The sequence below is a fragment of the Podarcis bocagei genome (genome assembly GCF_964188305.1).
Source record: "Podarcis bocagei genome assembly, chromosome: 3".
NCBI classification, from domain to species: Eukaryota; Metazoa; Chordata; class Lepidosauria; order Squamata; family Lacertidae; genus Podarcis; species Podarcis bocagei.
The window spans coordinates 1559148-1581703 of record NC_138127.1 but is presented as its reverse complement, the minus strand read 5'-3'; the positions used below and the strand labels follow the sequence as shown (position 1 = coordinate 1581703).

At 43.8% G+C, this 22556-nt stretch overlaps 2 protein-coding genes across 9 annotated transcripts in view; one reads left to right on the top strand and one right to left on the bottom strand.

Annotated features, from left to right (window-relative positions):
- The window catches only part of MACROD2 (mono-ADP ribosylhydrolase 2), a 996145-nt gene that overhangs the window by 26341 nt on the left and 947248 nt on the right, over positions 1-22556 (bottom strand). The window lies entirely within an intron of this gene.
- LOC308584461 (uncharacterized protein) overlaps positions 1-22556 on the top strand; it is an 81865-nt gene that overhangs the window by 51905 nt on the left and 7404 nt on the right. For 2 of the 4 annotated variants that reach the window (XM_081189271.1, XM_081189269.1), the window contains exon 3: positions 17068-17150. The exons of 1 other annotated variant lie outside the window; for it this stretch is intronic. In XM_081189271.1, the coding sequence (XP_081045397.1) occupies positions 17085-17150 (66 nt within the window). In that variant the 5' untranslated portion in view covers positions 17068-17084. Of the gene's footprint in view, positions 1-15444; positions 15535-17067; positions 17151-22556 lie in introns of all 4 variants that reach the window. One more of the 4 variants, XM_081189270.1, reaches the window with a different exon arrangement.

The window sequence follows — 22556 nt, the reverse complement described above, 5'->3', positions numbered from 1 at the left end:
CGGAGAACTCCTGCAAGGCTCCCCACGCTGTGGATGTCTGCCCGGCACGGGGGGCGCCCTGCTTCAGGGCGCCCCTCGCTCTGGGCGGCAGGCTGCTATCCGCAGCCTAGACATCCCTGCGGGACCTCCCGCAGGGCTGCCTAGGCTGCGGATGTGTTCCCGAAGCCTGGAGAGCAAGAGGGGTTGGTGCGCACCGACCCCTCTCCCTCTCCAAGCTTCAGCAAAAGCCTGCATTTGCCCCATAGGACGCACCCAGATTTCCCCTTCATTTTTGGAGGGGAAAAAGTGCGTCTTATAGGGCGAAAAATACGGTAGCTTAACGCAGGGTCTCCAAGCTTGGTATTCAGTTTTCTCTGTGGTGAAAGATGAAAAAAATAAGGAGCATCTAAGTTCAGGGCCTGCTCCCCAAGTCTCCATGGGTATATTCTGTTGATGTTTGGAGTTAAAACGCTCAGCAGCAGTTGAACTTAGCACTGAATCCCTGTTGGAGGAGCACACTTTGCCCTGAGAGTCTGAGTTTAGAGAAACCTGTGCTTATTTTAGGAAAGACATGCTTGATAGGAAAGCTCTCTAGTTCTCTCTAAGTAAGGTGGAGATGCCTTGGCCCACGTTTGTTCTTGCATCTCAGCAAAAAAGCCACAAAAGAGGACTCCTTCCCCAAAGTGAGAATAAAAAATCACGAAGTAGAAAATGAGGCCATCAACCTTAAGAGACTACTACCTGAGAGAAGGTCAGCGCAGGTTCAGTGAGAAAGGACACTTTAGGAAACTTGGAGATTCTTTTCTCTGTCCTCTGTCCCATGCAGGCACATCAGCCTCCAGTGGAATCTGAGTTGCATCCCAACACATGTTGTACAGTGGTACCTCGGGTTACATACGCTTCAGGTTACAGACTCCGCTAACCCAGAAATAGTACCTCGGGTTAAGAATTTTGCTTCAGGATGAGAACAGAAATCGTGCTCTGCCGGCACAGGAGGCCCCATTAGCTAAAGTGGTACCTCAGGTTAAGAACAGTTTCAGGTTAAGAACGGACCTCCGGAACGAATTAAGTATTTAACCCGAGGTACCACTGTATTTCTAAGCATAATAGCATTTGCATACAGTAGAGATGAATCACTGTTTTGGGGGAGATGTAGTCTTAACAGCATAAGAAACAGGAAGCCGGGGGGAGAATATTTGGCCCGGTCCTAGAATGGAGCAGTTGTTGTACATGCTTTGTTTATGAAATAACTTTTGGCTCAGTTGCATGACGCAACAGCACCACAGATGTGTTTTCGATTGCCTCAGCAGCCCCTGTATCCCACACAAGGGGGTAACCTCTAGTCAGTGCAGCCACACAGAGGAGCCTGATGCCACTGGGCTGTTGCAAGTCAAAGCAATCGGAAGCAGATCCCACCACTTAACTGCCCAGTGTTCAGGAAGCAACAGACACATAGGTGCTCTAGCTTTTTAGCCCAATGCACCCAAACTCTTCCGATTACAAACAAAACTGCATCTTGAATTTGTTTCTCCTAATTAGGCAGAGCACTGAATGCTTCCCCGCTATTCCTCACTTGGTCATTTGTCACTCGCAGGGAATAACCACACCACGTTGTCCTAACCCCCAGCTATGCTGACTTGTTTTCCTGCCAGGTATGGTTTCGTTTCTCTCACAATTGTAGGTTGTCAGAATTGAAGGATATTTTTTCAGTCAAGTCACTGGTGGATGCCTGCTAATATTAATGTCAAGCCTCCATGTGCATTGTTTGGTGCTGTGTTTTCAGCAGCATTGTAATTGCGTGGCAGCTCAGAGGTAGAAGTTCAAACAAAAGGGATATTGCTTAGCCTGACTCCTACTGATGCGTCCCTTGCTGATGAGAATGTCAGAGGCCCCAATTCTAATTCTTACTGAATGCCTTTATAACCATTATCAGCCTTACTTTAACAGAAACTGTGAGCCCCAGGGCAAGCTAGTGCCTTCCTTCCTTCGAATCAATGAGCAAATGCTATCTTATTAGCATTCGCTTGCACATAAGCTCGGCTGCCTGCAAAAGAACATTTTTAAGCGACAAAATGAGCGTATATTTACATATGGCAACTGAATGGAGCTTCCTTACCAACAAAAAGTTTCAGTATGCTAATTGGGAATATTCTACCTTGATCAAAAACTTGGCATTTGGGGAGAGTAGGATGAAAAAGGAAAGGAAAGGATGCAGCTTTGAAAGGAATTTGAACCTGCTATGACATAAGCTTGCCTGCCTCTGGAGCAGCTGAGTGCTGCTTTTGGAGCCATGCATAGTTTGTCAAGAATAGTGGCATTCACAAAGCAGTTCTTTAATATTTAAAAAGTACGTTAACTCTCATGGTGCTGGATACATCTATTAGGATATCTGGTTTTATCATTCTCTACAGTGATGGACGTTAGGCTTGCAGGTGAATGGATAGCTTCCTATCTGAAAAGGTAAAGGGTAAAGGGACCCCTGACCATTAGGTCCAGTCATGGCCAACTCTCGCTTTTCTGGCCAGGTCATGTGGCCAGCATGACTAAGCCGCTTCTGGCGAACCAGAGCAGCGCACGGAAATGCCATTTACCTTCCCGCCGGAGCGGTACCTATTTATCTACTTGCACTCTGACGTGCTTTCAAACTGCTACGTTGGCAGGAGCAGGGACCAAGCAACAGGAGCTCACCCCGTCACGGGGATTCAAACTGCCGACCTTCTGATCAGCAAGTCCTAGGCTCTGTGGTTTAGGTAAAGGTAAAGGTACCCCTGCCCGTACGGGCCAGTCGTGTCCGACTCTAGGGTTGTGCACCCATCTCACTTAAGAGGCTGGGGGCCAGCGCTGTCCGGAGACACTTCCGGGTCACGTGGCCAGCGTGACGAAGCTGCTCTGGCGACCAGCACCAGCGCAGCACACGGAAACGCCGTTTACCTTTCCGCTATAAAGCGGTACCTATTTATCTACTTGCACTTAAGGGTGCTTTCGAACTTCTAGGTGGGCAGGAGCTGGGACCGAAAGACGGGAGCTCACCCCGCCACGGGGATTTGAACCGCCGACCATGCAATCGGCAAGTCCTAGGCACTGAGGTTTTACCCACAGCGCCACCCGCGTCCCTGTGGTTTAGGAGGACGCAATTTAGGCAAGGTGCTGAAGTACATGGAAGCCAATCACAGTTAGTTCAAATACTAAACCCACTTTCCCTCTCTTATCCAGAATTCTCAATCCTCTGGATTTCAGAAATGGGGACAAAATCACAATGGCCCTGTTTACACAGTTTACTGGGACTTCTGCTTTGCTCCTTCCTAGTCTCTTCCCCCCACCTCACTGAGCTAATGCAAGGTTTGGCTTAAATATGTTGCCTAAAACCAGGCTCATGGTTAAGCTCCCTCCTCACTAAATGTAATCTGCAGTCAATATTTCTTCTTTTGCATGAGATGGAGGGGTTACCCAATATAGAATACAGTGGTGCCTCGCAAGACAAAAAGAATCCGTTCTGTGATTCTCTTCGTCTAGCGGTTTTTTCCTCTTGCGAAGCAAGCCCATTGACGGATTAGCGCTATTAGCGGCTTTTAGCGGCTTATCGGCTTATCGGATCAGCTGATAAGCGGCTTAGTGGCTTAGAAAAAGGGGGGAGGGGGGAAAAACCGCAGGAACACGCAATACATTGTCGTCTTGTGAAGCAAGCCCATAGGAGATTCCTTTTGCGAAGCACCTCCAAAACGGAAAACTCTTTCGTCTAGCGAGTTTTCCGTCTTGCGAGGCATTCGTCTTGCAGGGCACCACTGTACCCACTATATCACTTCAGTTTCTATTGGTTCTTTTCATAACACTTGTCAACATTTGGTTCTTTTTCTCTGCACTTGTGGTTTATTCTTATTACTAATATTCCAAACACCCCACCATGCCCCTTTTTGTGATGTTTTCAGGTCACTTCTGGGCTTGATGTGATGCATAGTTGTTCACATATTGAACGTGTGTAAATGGGTTGCCACTCTGGGTGGCTCCCAACAGAATATTAAAAACACAATAAAACATCAAACATTAAAAACTTCCCTAAATGGGCCTGCATTCAGATGTCTTCTAAAAGTCAGATAGTTGTTTATTTCCTTGACATCTGATGGGAGGGCGTTCCACAGGGTGGGCACCACTACCAAGAAGGCCCTCTGCCTGGTTCCCTGTAACCTCACTGCTCGCAGACAGGGAACCGCCAGAAGGACTTCGGAGCTGAACCTCAGTGCCCGGGCTGAACAATGGGGGTGGAAAGACTCCTTCAGGTATACTGGGCCGAGGCCGTTTAGGGTTTTAAAGGTCAGCACCAACACTTTGAATTGTGCTTGGAGACGTACTGGGAGTCAATGTAGGTCTTTCAGGACCAGTGTTATGTGGTTCTGGTGGCCACTCCCAGTCACCAGTCTAGCTGCTGCATTCTGAATTAGTTGCAGTTTCTGGGTCAAATTCAAAGGTAGCCCCACGTAGAGCACATTGCAGTAGTCCAAGCAGGAGATAACTACAGCATGCACCACTCCGGTGAGACAGTTCGCGGGCAGGTAGGGTCTCAGCCGGTGTACCAGATGGAGTTGGTAGACAGCTGCCCTGGACACAGAATTGACCTGCGCCTCCATGGACAGCTGTGAGTCCAAAATGACTCCCAGGTTGTGCACCTGGTCCTTCAGGGGCACAGTTAGCCCATTTAACACAAAGTGCCCTCCTTCATCTCATTTCAATCGATATAATATGCTGTAGAACAGGAGCTCAATGATAGTCAAGCAGAATGATCAGTTTACTGTGGACAGTTGCAAATTTGGAGGGTTGGTGCAAAGCACATGTCTTTTCAACTCATTTCTCAACAAATGCCTGATCTTCTTCCAATTAAGCCTTTACTTGTCGTAAAGGGCACAGCCACAGAGGCCACGCACCCACACAGTGAAAATCTCTCTTCGTCACAGTCACAGTTACGGCTATGGCTCGCCAATGCAGTCTTAGGATGGCAATTGGAAAATTATAGAGTGCTTTCTGGAGTATATTCAGCTGGGTATAGGTTTGCAGCCCAAATCTGTAAATCTGATGTTGGGAGAAGTAATATGTTTCCAGAGAGCGTGGTAGGCTTAAGCTAGGCTATAAATAACTAGGTGACCTTTCGGGTGTACTGAATTTTGTTAAAATATTGGAAGGCAGAAGGCAGCATGAGGAGGGGAAAATCCCACCTTCAGATAATCACAAGGTAACCCTCAGGAACCATTATATAAACTCCTTCCTATTTAAAGTTTGTATTACCAGAGACAATTTTGAGACCCCATTTCTATAAAAGGCTAATTCAATCCATAATGACTAGTCAGGTACAGTGTCATCACTCTGTTTTAAGCTTCTAACTGTGCAAGGTTCACGTAGCCCTTGCTGGATATAACATTTTAATGCCGAAAAAGCAGGGATTAATAGTGCTGAATAAAAAGAACTTGGCAAGGGTCGTTTCTCATATCCCTCTCCTTGCTACTACTTACAACAATTCATTTAAATTCATTTAAAACGGAAATAATCTCTACTTATTTATATGAGATCTCATTTCTGTCTCAACCAAGCTTTTATTAATTCTGCTTTATATTAACTGATTCCACCGAAGGGAAGCAAACACATTTATGCACTGCAGCCAAATAAAACCAAATATATTTTAGACATAGCTATTATGATCCTCTCTATATTCTGTCACTATGAATGGAAGAGGCACAAAGTATTGGGAGGGGGGTCTGTGTGCCCAAGAAAGGGAGAATCAGATCAGGGGGACCATTTGTGGTTGGCCTTATCTGGTTCTTAAGGCAAGTGCAGTGACGGCATCACCACTGCATTACTGACCATAGTTTAGCCACAGTTTGTTAGGTTCTGATGAAATGACAAGCTGTGGTTTATTAAAAAAGCAGAACGCAGACTACAGAAGGAGTATCTGAGCTCAAGGTTCACTAAGGATCATTCACACAACACAAAACATTGTGACATCTCAACCAGCCCAACTTGTGACATAGTTCCCTAGCATCACTGCATGTCTATAACTCATTCCAGTGTTAGTTTCATATAGTGTGCTGCCATGCTTACTTGGAAGTAGGGCTATGCTTTTAGCTTGCTTCCATCCTCCTCAAGTGACATCATATCTCCTTCCTCCAGCAACTTGCATTTGCCTGCTTTTGTCTGAAGTGAAACCCAAATATATGACCTGCCACTCAAATGCAGGGACACCATGCATTTGGGAACCCTGCAAAACTCGTGGTCCTCATGATCCCTTCTAACTCCACAATTCTATGAGTCCTTGTATGACTAGTCATTGTAGTAGTAAAAGGTAAAGGGACCCCTGACCATTAGGTCCAGTCATGGCCGACTCTGGGGTTGCGGCACTCATCTCGCTTTATTGGCCCAGGGAACTGGCGTACAGCTTCTGGGTCATGTGGCCAGCATGACTAAGCCGCTTCTGGTGAACCAGAGCAGCGCACAGAAACACCGTTTACTTTCCCGCTGGAGCGGTACCTATTTATCTACTTGCACTTTGGCATGCTTTCGAACTGCTAGGTTGGCAGGAGCAGGGACCGAGCAACAGGAGCTCACCCCGTCGCGGGGATTCGAATCGCCAAAATAATAATAATAATAATAATAATAATAATAATAATAATAATAATAATAATAATAATAATAATAATTTAATTATACCCAACCCATCTGGCTGAGTTTCCCCAGCCACTCTGGGCGGCTTCCAACAAAAGATTAAAAATACATTAAAACATGAGTCATTAAAAACTTCCACAAACAGGGCTGCCTTCAGATGTCTTCTAAACATCAGATAGTTGTTTATTTCTTTGACATCTGATGAGGGGGGCGTTCCCTGTAATTTGGCTTCTCGCAGCGAGGGAACTGTCAGAGGGCCCTCAGCGCTGGACCTCAGTGTCTGGGCAGAACGATGGGGGTGGAGACGTTCCTTCAGGTATACTGGGCCAAGGCCGTTTAGGCCTTTAAAGGTCAGCACCAACACTTGGAACTGTGCTCAGAAACGTACAGGGAGCCAATGTAGGTCTTTCAAGACCGGTGTTATGTGGTCTCGGTGGCTGCTCTCAGTCACCAGTCTAGCTGCCACATTCTGGATTAGTCACCATCGTTCATCCCCATATATCACATTCTGACCATTGTAAATAGTAATCTAATTGTATTCAGTAAGTGGGGTACATTTGTGACTAAAATGACATATGAATTGGGCTCATAGCTCACATTCTTAGGTAAAACACCTTCCCAGCTCTGCAGATAATAGTCTAGTAACATATAAAATGAATGGATTGTTAAACAGATGTAGTTCTGCAAAACACAACGAACTGCAATCGCTGGCCTCACACTTCTACATAATCCCATCTGTTTATAACTTTAGGGAATAGGAAGAACATTTTTTTTTTGGGGGGGGGTCTGACATTCCTCCAAATTCCACTGGAAAGTCGCACTTTTCTGTTCCAAGCAACATTTTAAACATTCCTTGAATCTCCTAACTAATAAGTAAAGGAAGCAGTACTTCCTTTCATTGAGAAACTCTCCCGCACATACGGCAAGGAGCCACCTATTTCTGGAAATCTCCTGCCTTCTTTGTTTTCACAGATACGTGTGTATGACGCATCTAGTTTCCTCTTTGGTCCCCAATAGGGTAGTATCTACTTAGCAAGCCTCTGCTTTAAGGGAGTTAGGAAGCATATAAACTTTTATTAGAGCATCCTTTTGATGCTTAGTATTATCATGGGTCCAACTGTTGCTCTGCTCCTGTGGTCGATGATAAAAGCAAAATGTCTAAACAAACCACAGGGTAAGGTTTCTTCCCTGATATCAGTATTAGTCTGTGAAAAATACTAACTATCTGACACTGCTCGTCCTGTTCCATTTATGGGCTCTAGTGTAGGTCATATGTGTTGTGTGAAACCTAACCTTCCCATTTGTCAGCTTTTGTTTTCACTACCCAGGTGCAACTACAGTGGTACCTTGGTTGCTGAACTTAATCCATTCCAGGAGTCCATTCGAAAACCAAGGAATAGCTTCTGATTGGCTGCAGGAACTTCCTGCACTCAATCGGAAGGCACGTCAGAAATTTGGCTTCCAAAAAACGTTCGCAAACCGGAACATTCACTTTGAGGTTTGCGGTGTTTGGGAGCCGATTTGTTTGAGAGCCAAACCGTTCGCCAACCAAGGTACCACTGTATTCATGTTCACTCAAGTCTGCTGGGATGCTTTTTAAAATGTCCCTTTACGCCATTATTATTGGTCAGTCAGGATTGAATGCATTAGTACATGTATGCAGAAGTTTGCTGCTAAATGTGCGTGTAAAGAAGCAATATGGCTGTTTGTGTTGGACAAGGCCATCCAAATGGTTGGATTCTGTGCTAGTGGATTGATAGCACGTTTCAAGAGGGTAAGCACAAGGCAGTCACTCATCAATAAGTCCTTGTGCTGGGATTGCTGTCACTCACGGCCAGCTTCTGGAATCTCTGCCAAGGTTACTATATGCTATTAAAAGCATCACAAGGAATCATTCCCTGGGGCATGTCATACGAATAAGCTATTATTCCTTCTGTAACAATTTTTGCCATAAGTTGTTAGAAGAATTTGACCTGGCTGATCAAAGGGACGAGCTTTCAAAATTTGAACTACATGAATAACTTCAGTAGCTGGCAGAAATTGAAGCCCTTTATCCCATTACATGGGCATAAAATTTACTTTTAAGGCATATTAAGAGACCTCAAGCTACATAAAGTTTGAAAGAAGGAAGGCATTGTATATAGACCACTTTTCATAATTCAAACAAGCAGTATAGTCGTAATTTTCATTTCCTTACAAGCCCTAGGAACAGAGAAAGAAGCTGTTTTGGAACATTACCAGAAGCCACAACTTTTTTTGCCAGAATATCAGGGGTAAATCGGTATCTCCTTCCACAGCCAAAGTTTAATTGAGGATTGGTATAGCAAAGTCCGCAATGTACCTTTAACATTTCTTTGTTGTTTTCTGTGGCCAGGCAGGACTGTCATGACCAACAGGCTTTCTATTGTTGTCTTAGCTTCTTTTTATTTCACAACCTTCCACAAGAATGCAAAGTTGGCCAAGGCCTTCCCCCAAGATACAGTAAAAGAAGAAAAAAGTGTGAGGGGCTATGAAGGATTCAGCCACAAAGGATTCAAAGTGATGTCAGTGGCTAGAATCAAATGGCTGTTTTTGGATCACATTCCATGTATGTTTAACTACCTTCATTATACCATGCTAGGGTACAATCCTGAAGACAATTATTAGTTAGTAAAATCCATTGAACTCAGTGGAACCTAATTTTGTGTAAACATATATAGGACTGTTTCAGAACATGGTTGGAGGATGGATGGTGGCTAACAGATTGAGGTTGAATCCTGAAAAGACAGAAGTACTGTTTTTAGGGGACAGGAGGCGGGCAGGTGTGGAGGACTCCCTGGTCCTGAATGGGGTAACTGTGCCCCTGAAGGACCAGGTGCGCAGCCTGGGAGTCATTTTGGACTCACAGCTGTCCATGGAGGCGCAAGTCAATTCTGTGTCCAGGGCAGCTATCTACCAGCTCCATCTGGTACGCTGGCTGAGACCCTACCTGCCCGCAGACTGTCTCGCCAGAGTGGTGCATGCTCTAGTTATCTCCCGCTTGGACTACTGCAATGTGCTCTACGTGGGGCTACCTTTGAAGGTGACCTGGAAACTACAACTAATCCAGAATGCAGCAGCTAGACTGGTGACTGGGAGCAGCCACCGAGACCACAGAACACTGGTCTTGAAAGACCTACATTGGCTCCCAGTACGTTTCCAAGCACAATTCCAAGTGTTGGTGCTGACCTTTAAAGCCCTAAACAGCCTTGGTCCAGTATACTTGAAAGAGTGTCTCCAACCCCATCGTTCTGCCCAGACAATGAGGTCCAGCTCCGAAGGCCTTCTGGCAGTTCCCTCCCTGCGAGAAGCAAAGTTACAGGGAACCAGGCAGAGGGCCTTCTTGGTAGTGGCACCCGTCCTTTTGGAACACCCTCCCATCAGATGTCAAAGAAATAAACAACTATCGGACTTTTAGAAAACACATGAAGGCATTGTTTAGGGAAGCTTTTAATATCTGAAGGACTATTGTATTTTAATCTTTTGTTGGAAGCCGCCCAGAGTGGCTGGGAAAACCCAGCCAGATGGGTGGGGTATTATTATTAATAATAATAATAATAATAATAATAATAATAATAATAATAATAATAATTTTATTTTGGCATTATAGGACTGTTGCTCATGTCACTCATGTTTTTCAACAGCTGCATGAACTGATAGGTGAATTCGACAGGAGATTTGGACAGAGGGATTGTCCGTATGTTCCGGACAGGCAGCTCTCTTTCCCATTTTCATGAGATTCCAGGAAGGGAGTTGAAACCCTGAAGTGTTCTCTGGGAGCAGTGAGGTTCTACATATGAGGGAACTGAAAGTTAATCCCGATAAATTGGTCTGACTTCTTAACAATAAACCCATTTTTTTATCTATAGCAATAATCTTCCTCTGTATTTAAACCCTCTGTGCCTACTTAAGCTTTACTGCTCTGTATGCTACTGGTAACTGGATATTGGATTTGTATACACCTCTAAATGTCTAGAGGGCTCAAAGGAAATAGCAATGTATATTTAGAGTAGTGGCGCATTATTGCCACTGTTTTTTAATATAGTAACCAGCTGAGGGTGCAAGTCTACAGCACTGTTAAAAACAACAACACAACTCTGAGAGTTCAAAGTTTCCCAAGATTTTTTTCTGTACAGGTCCCACTGAATTTAGTGTGAGCTACATAAAATTTCATAAAGTTGCACTGTACAAAAACAAAACAAAACTGATAGCATAGAGAGAATTTAAGAACTTAAGCTAATTTGGCCACTCTTAACCATGTGGCGAGGGACGCGGGTGGCGCTGTGGGTAAAAGCCTCAGTGCCTAGGGCTTGCCGATCGAAAGGTCGGCGGTTTGAATCCCCGCGGCGGGTTGCGCTCCCGCTGCTCGGTCCCAGCGCCTGCCAACCTAGCAGTTCGAAAGCACCCCCGGGTGCAAGTAGATAAATAGGGACCGCATACCAGCGGGAAGGTAAACGGCGTTCCGTGTGCTGCGCTGGCTCGCCAGATGCAGCTTTGTCACGCTGGCCACGTGACCCGGAAGTGTCTCCGGACAGCGCTGGCCCACGGCCTCTAGAGTGAGATGGGCGCACAAACCCCAGAGTCTGTCAAGACTGGCCCGTTCGGGCAGGGGTACCTTTACCTTTTAACCATGTGGCATGAATGTAGGTTAAATCTAATAATGCCATTGTGCTTGTGATTTGGCAAAGGAGGCTTGTACTCTGTCATAAAGGTTGTATCCGATACCGTAGCTGAATCATCGGAGTTTTGCTAAGCAGCAGTAGTGTCATGTGTTCCATGGACAAAGCTATGGAGGTGTCCTCCTGATAGCAGATAGGGCTGCTTTCTTGGGAAGGACTGGGCTAGGGCATGGTGGTGGCAAGGTTGGGGTCATGCAGGCACACTGGCTAGAACACTCGATGGGGGCAACAGTCCCACTGATGCGCCAGTGCAGCTCAGACTTCACTGCTGCCATGTCCGATTCCTGCCGCATCGGCAGCGATGGCAATGTTGGGGGTTTGGCTCTGTCCCAAATCATGCATTGCTTTTCGTAGGCAGGTCAAAACTGGTACAAATCAAATATGAAGAGGGACTGTAGCGCAGTTGCAGAAGACATGCTTTGCATGCAGAAGGTCCCATGTTCAACCCAGAGCATCTCCAGGCAAGCAAGGATAAGAAAGACAATTATCTGAGACCATAAACAGCTGCAGCCAGTCAGAATATAAAACATTAGGCAACAGTCAGACCTGGTATAAAGCAGCTTTCAATAGCCTATTGTCACTCTACATCCCAGCACCCACTACCACACCCTTCTCCCTAAAGAGTGGGTGTATCGTCTTTTTGGAATTTAGAAACAAGCCATAAAGATATGGGTGGGTTTCCTTTTTGGGCAATCCTATTACAAGCATTATTGTTAATGCTTATATTATATTATATTATATTATATTATATTATATTATATTATGCATTATTGTTAATGCGGGTGGCACTGTGGGTTAAACCACAGAGCCTGGGGCTTGCCGATCAGAAGGTCGGCGGTTCGAATCCCCGTGACTGGGTGAGCTCCCGTTGCTCGGTCCCTGCTCCTGCCAACCTAGCAGTTCGAAAGCACGTCAAAGTGCAAGTAGATAAATAGGTACCGTTCCGCCGGGAAGGTAAACGGCGTTTCCGTGCGCTGCTCTGGTTCGCCAGAAGCAGCTTAGTCATGCTAGCCACATGACCCGGAAGCTGTATGCCGGCTCCCTCGGCCAATAAAGCGAGATGAGCACCACAACCCCAGAGTCGGTCACGACTGGACCTAACAGTCAGGGGTCCCTTTACCTTTACCTTTATTACAAGCATTATTGTTAATGCTTAAGAGTGTGCTACATAAGGATTGTAGGAAATGGAGTGATGAGAGGCCAGAAGTTCACACACTGGAAATCTCGAAGGGCTTAGATAAACCATTAAATTTGACTGCTGATATTTTCACAGGGCTCTTTCCAATAAAGTGCTGAGATTACTCCATTAGCTCAATAGCTTCTGCATCCACAAATCTATTCAAGGCAGCAATGTCAACTCTTTACAGGACAATGAAAAATATGGATGACTGAAAAGTAAATGAATAATTTCACCTAATATTCTTGCGGGGTGGGATCTTCCTCACTGGAAGAGCTTTCAGTTTGAGTAAACAGATAGGGTTGAGTTCACGTTATTGCTGGTTAACCTAATGTTTTCTGCCTGTGACTAATGAGTCTCCTTCCCAAGTCAAAACATGAAAGAATTTCACAGATAACGTAAAGAAATGATAAAGACTTCAGGTGATATAGATCTCCTCCTGTACACAGTATTACATTCCCCCGAGTGAGTTCATGTAAGATCACTTTGTGCCGTTCATAATCAAAGCACCGTCCTCAGAGCTCTGCTTCTTTGATCATGTGCAGAAGTTTTCTGATGATGTAGCGCAGTTTGCTAGCAAAGGCCATCCCTCCAGAGCACAATACAAAAATGATTTTCATATCAGGTCTAAGGAATATTCTTCTTCCTTCAAATCTGTCTTTCAGAGGCTGGTAATAAGCACAGGGGCTTCTGGGCTCTGTAACAGCAGCACTCATATAAAGGTTTTTTGGTTGTAAGTGTTTCGATTTTGAGTTGTAAGCTTCCTTGTTGTGACTCCATAATGTGGCATGCACTGATGGTGAGCCACACACAAATAAACACACAAACAAACAATGCAAAGCCCCTTTGCATAGAAATAGTAAGGTGTATAATAATAATTCTTCTGATCCTTTTGAGCATGTGTGCTATTATTTTAAACTTTCTCAAGGATTCATCCTGTCAACTAAGTCTTCCTTACATAGTGCTGGAACATATTTATTAGCAAACGGTAGCCAAATAATTGACTGATTAGTTAAAATCAGTACTGTAGACCCACAACTTTTGTGGGGGGGGGGGTTATGTTCCAGGGATAGTGCATAAAGCCAAAATTGAATATAGTCAGAACACCATGGGTGCAGTGACAGACCCTCCAAGTGTACCTATAAAAAGGTTATTACTTTGTGCGTGTCAGGAAACGGACCAAGGTATTTCAACTGCAAATGTCTGTTTGTACTGTGTGGGGCTCATTTCATTTTGCGGTACCTGCTATTTGCCCCCATGTTACTCCAGGCAGGTTGCAAACATTACTTTTTATCCCCTTACTGAGTTAACTGTCAAGTGAGTTAATGACAAGCCTTTACTCTATGCAGCAGCTAGAGATAATTTGCCAGAAGCAAACAAAAATCTATTGGGGCCAACTGCAACATGCTCCTTGCGTTGTGTAAGACAGATGGAAACTACTTCAGGGTAAAACTAATTTCTCCTAGGGTAAAAGCCACAAAACATAGCTGTGAAAAAGGTCTTTAATTTATTATTATTATTATTATTATTATTATTATTATTATTATTATTATTATTATTATTATTATTGTTATCATCATCATCATCATCATTACCACTCTTTTTATACAATTTGGCTGCAACCCTAGGCAATGAGCAGTTATGTATCTGCATGGAAACCAAAAAGCACCATAAAGGAGGGCTGTGATTTTCATCACCCCTGGGATGGAAACGTGGAAAGAGGCAGAAACCACTGCCAAACAATGCTGTCTCACTGTTTGATCGGTGGAAGTATGAACGTTTACATTTCTATAGCAACAATCGCATATCTAAAGTACTGTAGAAACAGTCAAATACTAATTTTCAATAGACAGCCAAGTTTGGTGCAATTTAGCAAACAGAAGCATTTTATTTATTTTTTTTAAAAAAGTCTGGATTGTCAAGGCTGTTCTCTCTCTCTTTTTCTCTTTCTAACTGATCCTTTAAATAAAACACAAAAGAGGGAACCATGAAAACAGAAATTTGCTATAATTGTCAGCAGGAGCATATCAATGGCAAATAGTCTAGAGAACAAACTCTAATCCTTTGCCACCAACCCATCTGTGCCGAAAAGATAAAAAAAGTGTATGAAGATGGAAATAAGTACAGCTGAATCTGTGACAAGTCAAATGCTAAGCAGGCTGGTTCATCATATTGTTACACACCACCCCAAACTCCACAGTGTGAGATTCCAGAAGTTCCAGGCATGCTTTGCCCATGGCTCAAATGCACACTTGGGTCTAACCTAAATACACACGAGTATTTCCTGGCTTTAGCACTCCAAACTTCAATTCAATTCAATCTATAGCTTAATCCAGAACGTATGGTGTTTTGCAACCCCAGACTCATAACATGTTAAATTACACTGATTCAGAGAGTGTGCCCATTGAAAAATATTGGAAAGGTGAAATATCTTTCCTCAGTGATGTACAAAATGTGGCATTTTGCATTCAAATTCTCTATCTATATAATAGCTCAATAAAATAATCAAAATAAATCACACAGTCCCACACATCAGTGACTCTAAAGCAACCACATTGACATTGGCACAAATGTGCTGTGAAGAAACAAAAGGTTTGTAAAAAGAGCAAGAATACTATGGACATTTTAACAAGTGCTGAATGAAAACCATTTGCAAAAGTTGCAATTCTTGCTTTTGTACATCTACTGCAATGTCTGAAAACTGTGGTGGGCACTTAGAAACACACACACACACAACTAAAAACAGGAAACAGATGACAAAAAAGAAGAGAAACGAGGGCCCAAATTTGCATAAAATGTGCATATGCTACTTAGTAGGTATACAAAGAAGTTTAGAAATAACTACTTTAATTTAAATAAAAATATAGTACATCATCATAGTGGGGAAGACTGTGACCAGGTAACCTGTGCATCTGTTCTCCCATCTTACGGTTCTTTGTTTTTCAGTTGGACTTGAACATCAATAGACAACGCTGTCAAACAGACCAATAAAGTAGAACACATAGACACCTTATTGAAAACAGACCTTGCATATATGTGAGTGTGTGGACATCTGATCAAATGGGAGGGTATTACACTGGGGAACCTACTCCCTTTTAGATGTTTAAGATGCTCCTCTTTATTCTTTTTGTCCAATATCTGTGGTCTGGTTATATAAATCAAGTTCATTGTGTGCTCCAATAAAATACTCAAAATGGCTAACACATTATAATTTGCTTCCAGTGCAGTTTGCTCCTGAAGAGGCTACTGTCCCTGAGTTAAACAGCGCATTTTATTGGCTGTTTTCCTTCCATAACCCAAAGGATGATTTTATATTTACATCTAATGATTTTAATTATATCCAAATATTTATCTCCACTGTGGCTAAATTAGCAGGTACTTAATTGTATTAATATATACCACCTGACACTTGGGTTATCTCACTTGCCTGCATGTGGAAAACAGAAAACTACATAATTCACTTATGTGGAAAACGTCCTCAAGGGCATCTGCAATGTAGCTGACATCCCACATAAAATCTGTGCTTCACACAGCGAGTTGCCTTCTGCAGCATATTATTAGGAGCAGAGCACCTTCCCCATCCCCCAGTTACATAGATCATTTTTATTCATTAAGAATAAAAGTGCTTCTATGGCTGTGTAGTAAGAAAAGCAAAACAATCAAACAAAAAAGAGTTCACTGTCAGATCCAAAGCAGGATGCAAATTTCTTTTCCTGTTAATTAATCGAGCTTTCATCGCAATTCTGTGATCTGTAAATAAAGCTCCCAAAGCAGTTTTATAAAACACAAAGGAGAAGAGACACAGGAGGTAGTAGAGGGGAGAAAACCCCATGGATGATCAAATTCCACAGAAACTAATTGTGTTCTCTTTCTGAAGGATGACCAAGCAGGGCCTTCAGCACCGAAATAATTCTGAGTTTGCTTGTTTTTTTACGCAAATGAACTATAAACTCAAAGTGTAACGTGCCCTTGACATAACTTGAGCACCCACCATATATTACTAAGCTTTGTAAATATTATGAATGGAAGGAAAGTTGCTTCTGCTGCTAAAGCGTATGCAGTGTCTAAGTTTCCAAGTCTTACTTTCCAAGTTCCTTTATTAAAAATTGCTCAGGCCTTTCAAGATCTGCCATAAGGGGGACTGATGAGAAGGCCTTAAGATATTTACCCAGACATGACTGAGACATGCTTGATGAGATGGGAAAAACACAAAGCCCTTTGAAAGGATGCAAAACTCTCTGGCCATCTGCTTAGTGGCAATGCTTGGAGAACAATGAGGGGGGAATAAGAAGTGGGGAGGGGAGGGGGGCTGCTAGATGGAGGGAAAAGGTAAAGGATCCTTCAATTATTGGGTCAATGAGGCCATTACCGCTCAAAAAAAGTCTGAGGGAGTCAGCAAAGCTCAGGAAAACAACAGCAGCTCATTTAAACAAAAAACAGCCCAGCCCGTAAGAAAGCAATTTAGGTCAGTGTTGCTCACGAAACCTTAGTTAATTAGAAATCATAGGTAATGCGTGCAAGCTCTGAAGAAGTTTCATTCCTCTGCCTTATCCTTCCTTTCATTTCCAGCCCTTGAAATCCTGCAGATGGAGCTCTGCTTAAATGAATGCCGCACAGCCCGAGAGGAGCTTCTGTTTCATTTGGCAGTGCAGGTGAACAGCCTGAATTAAGGTTTTAAATGAATGCCCCAGGTGTTTATTCAATATGGTGTACAGCTTAGGCGCTGCGAGCTCTAAAGGCTTGGCAAAGCGCATCTGTGTTTTCACTATTATACAATCCACTGGAGAAAAATTACAGGGAAGGCAAAAGTTTGCTAACCCGGAGTACCACAAATCAGATTTGAACCATTGTTTTTTTGCCAGGCTATGAAATGCGTTATCCTCAAGAAGGAGTACATTATTCTGAATGAACGAGCAGCCCCTTAGTTCTGAGGGGCACTTAACAGTGCCCTAAGCTGTGGTAATATGTTCAATAAGCTCATTTTTATAATAATAAATCCAGGTTGTATTTTTGCCTTTTGTTATTTCACTGCAGCAGCTATATCACTTCGTTGTTTCCAAAGCTTTTCAAAGCTGACAGAGCCTTAAAGGTGTTTGGAGGGAATTTTTTACCCAAGAGCAATAATATATCTCATGATTCAGTGTGTATGGGTGGTTCGTGAATTCTGAATTGAGGCCATGCGGTCTCATTTTGGACTGGACCCCTTTGTCATTAAAAGTAGTAGAAGGTCAGAGAGAAGCTCTGAACAGAATTCAGTTGGGAAAGTCATAGCTGCTGAGCACTGTCCTCTTTGAAAGTTTTAGGAGATCTGTCCAGGGTTGAATCTGGCAACCTTATCCTGCAGCCGTTCTCAACCTGTGGGTCCCCAGATGTTGTTGAACTACAACTCCCATGACCCCTAGCTAGCAAGGCCAGAGCTCGGGATGATGGGAGTTGTAGTCCAACAACATCTGGGGACCCACAGGTTGAGAACCACTGTATCCTGGAATCACTAATTCACCAATGCTGCTTCAGAGTATTCTGGACTGCAGGGCCAGCCCAATACATTTTGCCACTTGAGGCAAAACAGATTCACAGAATTGTGGAGTTGGAAGGTACCCCAAAAGGGCCATCTAGTTCAACCCCCTACAGTGCAGGAATCACAGATAAATAGCAGCATTCAGGTTGAGTTATGTGTTCTTTGAATAAACCTGAAATGTTTGGTGCCTGCTACATGGTGCATGCCATTTTTCATATCCAACAATACCCTGGTATGAAAACGCGGGCCACATTTTTATTAATCGACTCCAAGTAGATGTTGCCTTACGTCTAAGGAAGGAATATTTCCATACTTTATGAGCATCCCAATCTTGTCTTCATATCACTCCTGGGAGCATTCCCTCCTCCTCACAGCCAGCACACCCTAAAGGTGCATCAAGGATGCATTGCACCCATGGATTCATGACACTACAGTGGTACCTCAGGTTAAGTACTTAATTCGTTCCGGAGGTCCGTTCTTAACCTGAAGCACCGCTTTAGCTAATGGGGCCTCCAGCTGCCGCCGTGCCACCGGAGCACGATTTCTGTACTCATCCTGAAGCAAAGTTCTTAACCTGAGGTACTATTTCTGGGTTAGCAGAGTCTGTAACCTGAAGCGTATGTAACCTGAAGCGTATGTAACCCGAGGTACCACTGTATTGAACTCAGTGACCCATTAATTACTAATGGGTCAAGAATACATCTTTCATTTTAAAAATTAATTTTTAAAAAAATATTTAAAAAAATACCTTCTGAGTCTAAAAACAAGAACCTCACTGAAATTAAAACGTATGCTTATGTGTGTGTGAGTTTTGAGATATCCATGTCTTCATCTGATATGCAAGTTCTGATATGTGAAAAATGAGTTACTCTTTTTTGCTGGGGAAGCTGTTAACTGCCTCCCAGAAGCAGATAAATCCATTTCAAGCAAACATGCTCTTTTTAGACTTTTAAACATGTATCCTCTATGTTTATTTATTTTCATGTTTTTCCGCCCTACCCCCCTTCCAGGTTAAATCAGTAGCTTAGTCTGAAGCAGGAATAAACAATATTTTTTACTTTTTTAACACTTTGTTATTTAAAAGCTATTGGTCCAACGAACCCCAAAGACTCAGATCATTTCAAAAGGGATGACTGGGGTGGATCCAGAATTCCTGTGGGAGCAGGGGAGGCCATTTTCACTCATTCCTACACCCTGTAGCCCCCCCATCCCTGCACCCCCTGAAAAGCTGCTCTTGCAGATTGGGGGACCCTCTGGAATGGTGTGGAAAGCAGCACAGGAAGCAGTGAGAATTGCCCCCCCCCCTTCTTCCTCCAGCTGGAGTTCACAGAGTTTCCATGAGCATAAGTTACATTGTGGATCCCAACCATCATGTCTGAACAGTACAAAGATGGTCCATGTTTGGAAGCCTTGCAGAGCAAACAACCTGCTCATGCAGTGTAGGAAAGGTTGAAATGAACCTGCACAGGGCTGTTTATGCTAGCCAGATTTAATGTCTCCCTTGATGATGGTAAGAGGAAGATATTTAGCTCTCCCAGAAGCAGAGCGTCTCTGCAAATGTGGTAGGCAGGAACCTGATACGTTGGAGCATATTTTCTTTTGTAATTTTGGCATTTATGCCAGAAGACAATTGTTAGAGGCCTTACAACCTAACAGGCTCGGTTGTATGCCGCCAATGGTTCAGGACCTGCTTTCGGACAGGAATGATCAAATTACTTTGATAGTGGCTGAATTTCTGAGTGCTGCCCATGTGGAAAGACTGAGCCTTTATAGAGAGACTTAGTGGTTCTTGATTGGTTGGTGATGTGGTGGTGTCAGACTGTATTATTTATGCAAATTGTTATGCCGAATTTGTATTGAATTTGTTTTACAATGTGTTGTTTGCTATGCCTAATAAAGGATTGATTGATTGATGAACCTGAACAACCCACAAAGGGGAGGAAGGGAAGTCGAGGAGATTCTTTGGAATTCTCTTTCAATGTTGGTTGTTTGATAATTGTTTGTAAATTTCAAAAACTGAAAAAGCTGAAAATAAATAAAAATGAAACGAACCTGCACAAGGACTAAAGGAGAAGAGGGTTGGATTTGTGCCCACTGAGATTGCCCCATCTGCCACACATTCATGGGAACTTGTGGACAGAGCCTGTGAGACTACAGACCTGTACCCTGCATTTTTTGAAGGGTACAGATACCATGGCTATTTTGAACCCGGAGAGGCTCTCCTCAGAAGTTCCAATGAATGCCTAGTCAAACTTCATGTATTGTCTTGAACAGTGGGCTCAGTACCAGACTGCTAACGGAATAGATACCTTCGTGGCACTCCAAAGTTTCTATCTCTGGTCTGTTCTGTACCCTTTATGTTAGCCGGTTTTCCCTCATCTCCTTATCAAACCCTCTGATCACGCCTCCCTCCCCCTCTTCTTCCCTCCCTCCCTTCTAAGATACATTAGAAAAGAGGCAGATTTCCTTTCCTTTTTTTTCCTCCTCAGAAAGTGGTACGGTTTAAAAGCCTCCTAATTATTGTTATGCCTGTTACAGAAATAATTTACATCCTACATAATGGAGCTAAGGTGGCTAACAACAAGCGCAGTAAAATACAACATAAAGCAATCCTATAAAATGTAAACAGTGTATAAACCAAACAGGTAAGAAAACAGATCAATAAGACAGCCAGGCTTAATAAATAAATAAAAATAAAACAAAGCACAGGAGCAGGAGCAGATAAAACAGCTTGATAGGCCAAAGGCTTGTCTAAATAAGAAGATACTTGTGTGATGGAAGCCACCACAGAAGTATCTGAACTGGCGTACCCAAGGAAGGTGTTCTAGAGTCTGGCCACAGCTATCAAAAAGTCCCTCTCTCAAATCCCTGCCAAATGTACTTCAGGCTTCTGAATCTAGTACTTTATTCATTTGATTCACTAAGAAAACTCCAGACTTGTACTATGCCATTTTTAAAAGGCTAATGTGCCATACACACAAGCTTTTGTTTGATTGTTTGTTTAATGTTCCTCTACATGGAATAAAAATGAATTTAGGGTTTGTATGCCAGCTAGCAGCCTTTGGTCATTGATAAAGAACATTATTTCAGTATGTATTATTACTAAAACTTGGCAATTATGCTTGTACCACAAGGTTTTGTAGTGTCTTCATTCTGTATAACATCTAGATGAAGAAGAGGAGTTTGGATTTGATATCCCGCTTTATCACTACCCTAAGGAGTCCCAAAGCGGCTAACATTCTCCTTTCCCTTCCTCCCCCACAACAAACACTCTGTGAGGTGAGTGGGGCTGAGAGACTTCAAAGAAGTGTGACTGGCCCAAGGTCACCCAGCAGCTGCATGTGGAGGAGCGGAGACGCGAACCTGGTTCACCAGATTACGAGTCACACCAGCATTCCTGTTCTTTCTGAAAAGAGCCCAGCCATGTTAGAAAGTCAGTGATTTCCTGGCTCTAGATGGTGGTCCTAGAGGAAGGTCATTAGGAGTTTTGGAGCTGGGTGATTTGATTTCTTATTTATTTAACTATGTATAATCTGTACTTTCATAAAATATGTCAGGGCATCTTACAATACATAAAAAATACAAAATAAATACAAATGATATTATAAATACAAATACCGTATTTTCCGCCCTATAGGACGCACCGGCCCATAGGACGCACCTAGTTTTCAGGGGGGGAAATAAAGGGGGGGAAATTATTTTTTCCCCAGGCGCGGGGCTGGAGCGGGGGATGCCCGAGCTTCCCCCGACCACAGCCCCCAGAACAGGCTGCTATCTGCAAGCCTAGGGAACCCGGAGGGAAGTCTTGCCGGTCTCCCCAGGCTTGCGGATATCTGTCCCCCGAGCTTGTGGGGCTGGCAGCCTCCAAACCAGGTTGGGGAACAGCGGGAAGGCGCGCTGTGCCTCCCCGCTGTCCCCCGAGCTTGTGAGCTGCAGGCTGCTGCCCGCAAGCCTTGCGAGCCTGCGGGAACTCCCGCCGGGCTTGCAAGGCTTGCGGATAGCTTCCTGAAGCCTGGAGAGTGAGAGGGGTCGGTGCGCACCGACCCCTCTCGCTCTCCAGGCTTCAGCGAAAGCCTGCATTCGCCCCATAGGACGCACACACATTTCCCCTTCATTTTTGGAGGGGGAAAAGTGCGCCCTATAGGGCGAAAAATACGGTAATAAAAAAATCAATAAAACAGCAGTAGATACTGGTTGGTTAAAAAGGAGGGAAATTTAAAATACTCCTGAAAGAAGGCAGGGGTGGTTTCTGCCAAATATCACCAGAGAAGGAGTTCCATAGGGCGTGACCTGCCACACTAAAGACTCAGCTCCTAGGGAAGGCTAACCGAACCTCAGGGGCATGGGGAACCACCAGAAGTGCCCTATCAGAGGACCACCTTGATTGATGTAGAGTACAATCAGATAGTCCCCAAGGTACTTGGACCCAAGTTGTTTAGGGTTTTGTGAATTAACAGAAGGACCTTGAACCCAGCTTGGTATTAGATTGGTGAGCAGATGACACCCAGCTCTGTCTCTGCTTCTTATCTGACCCAATGTG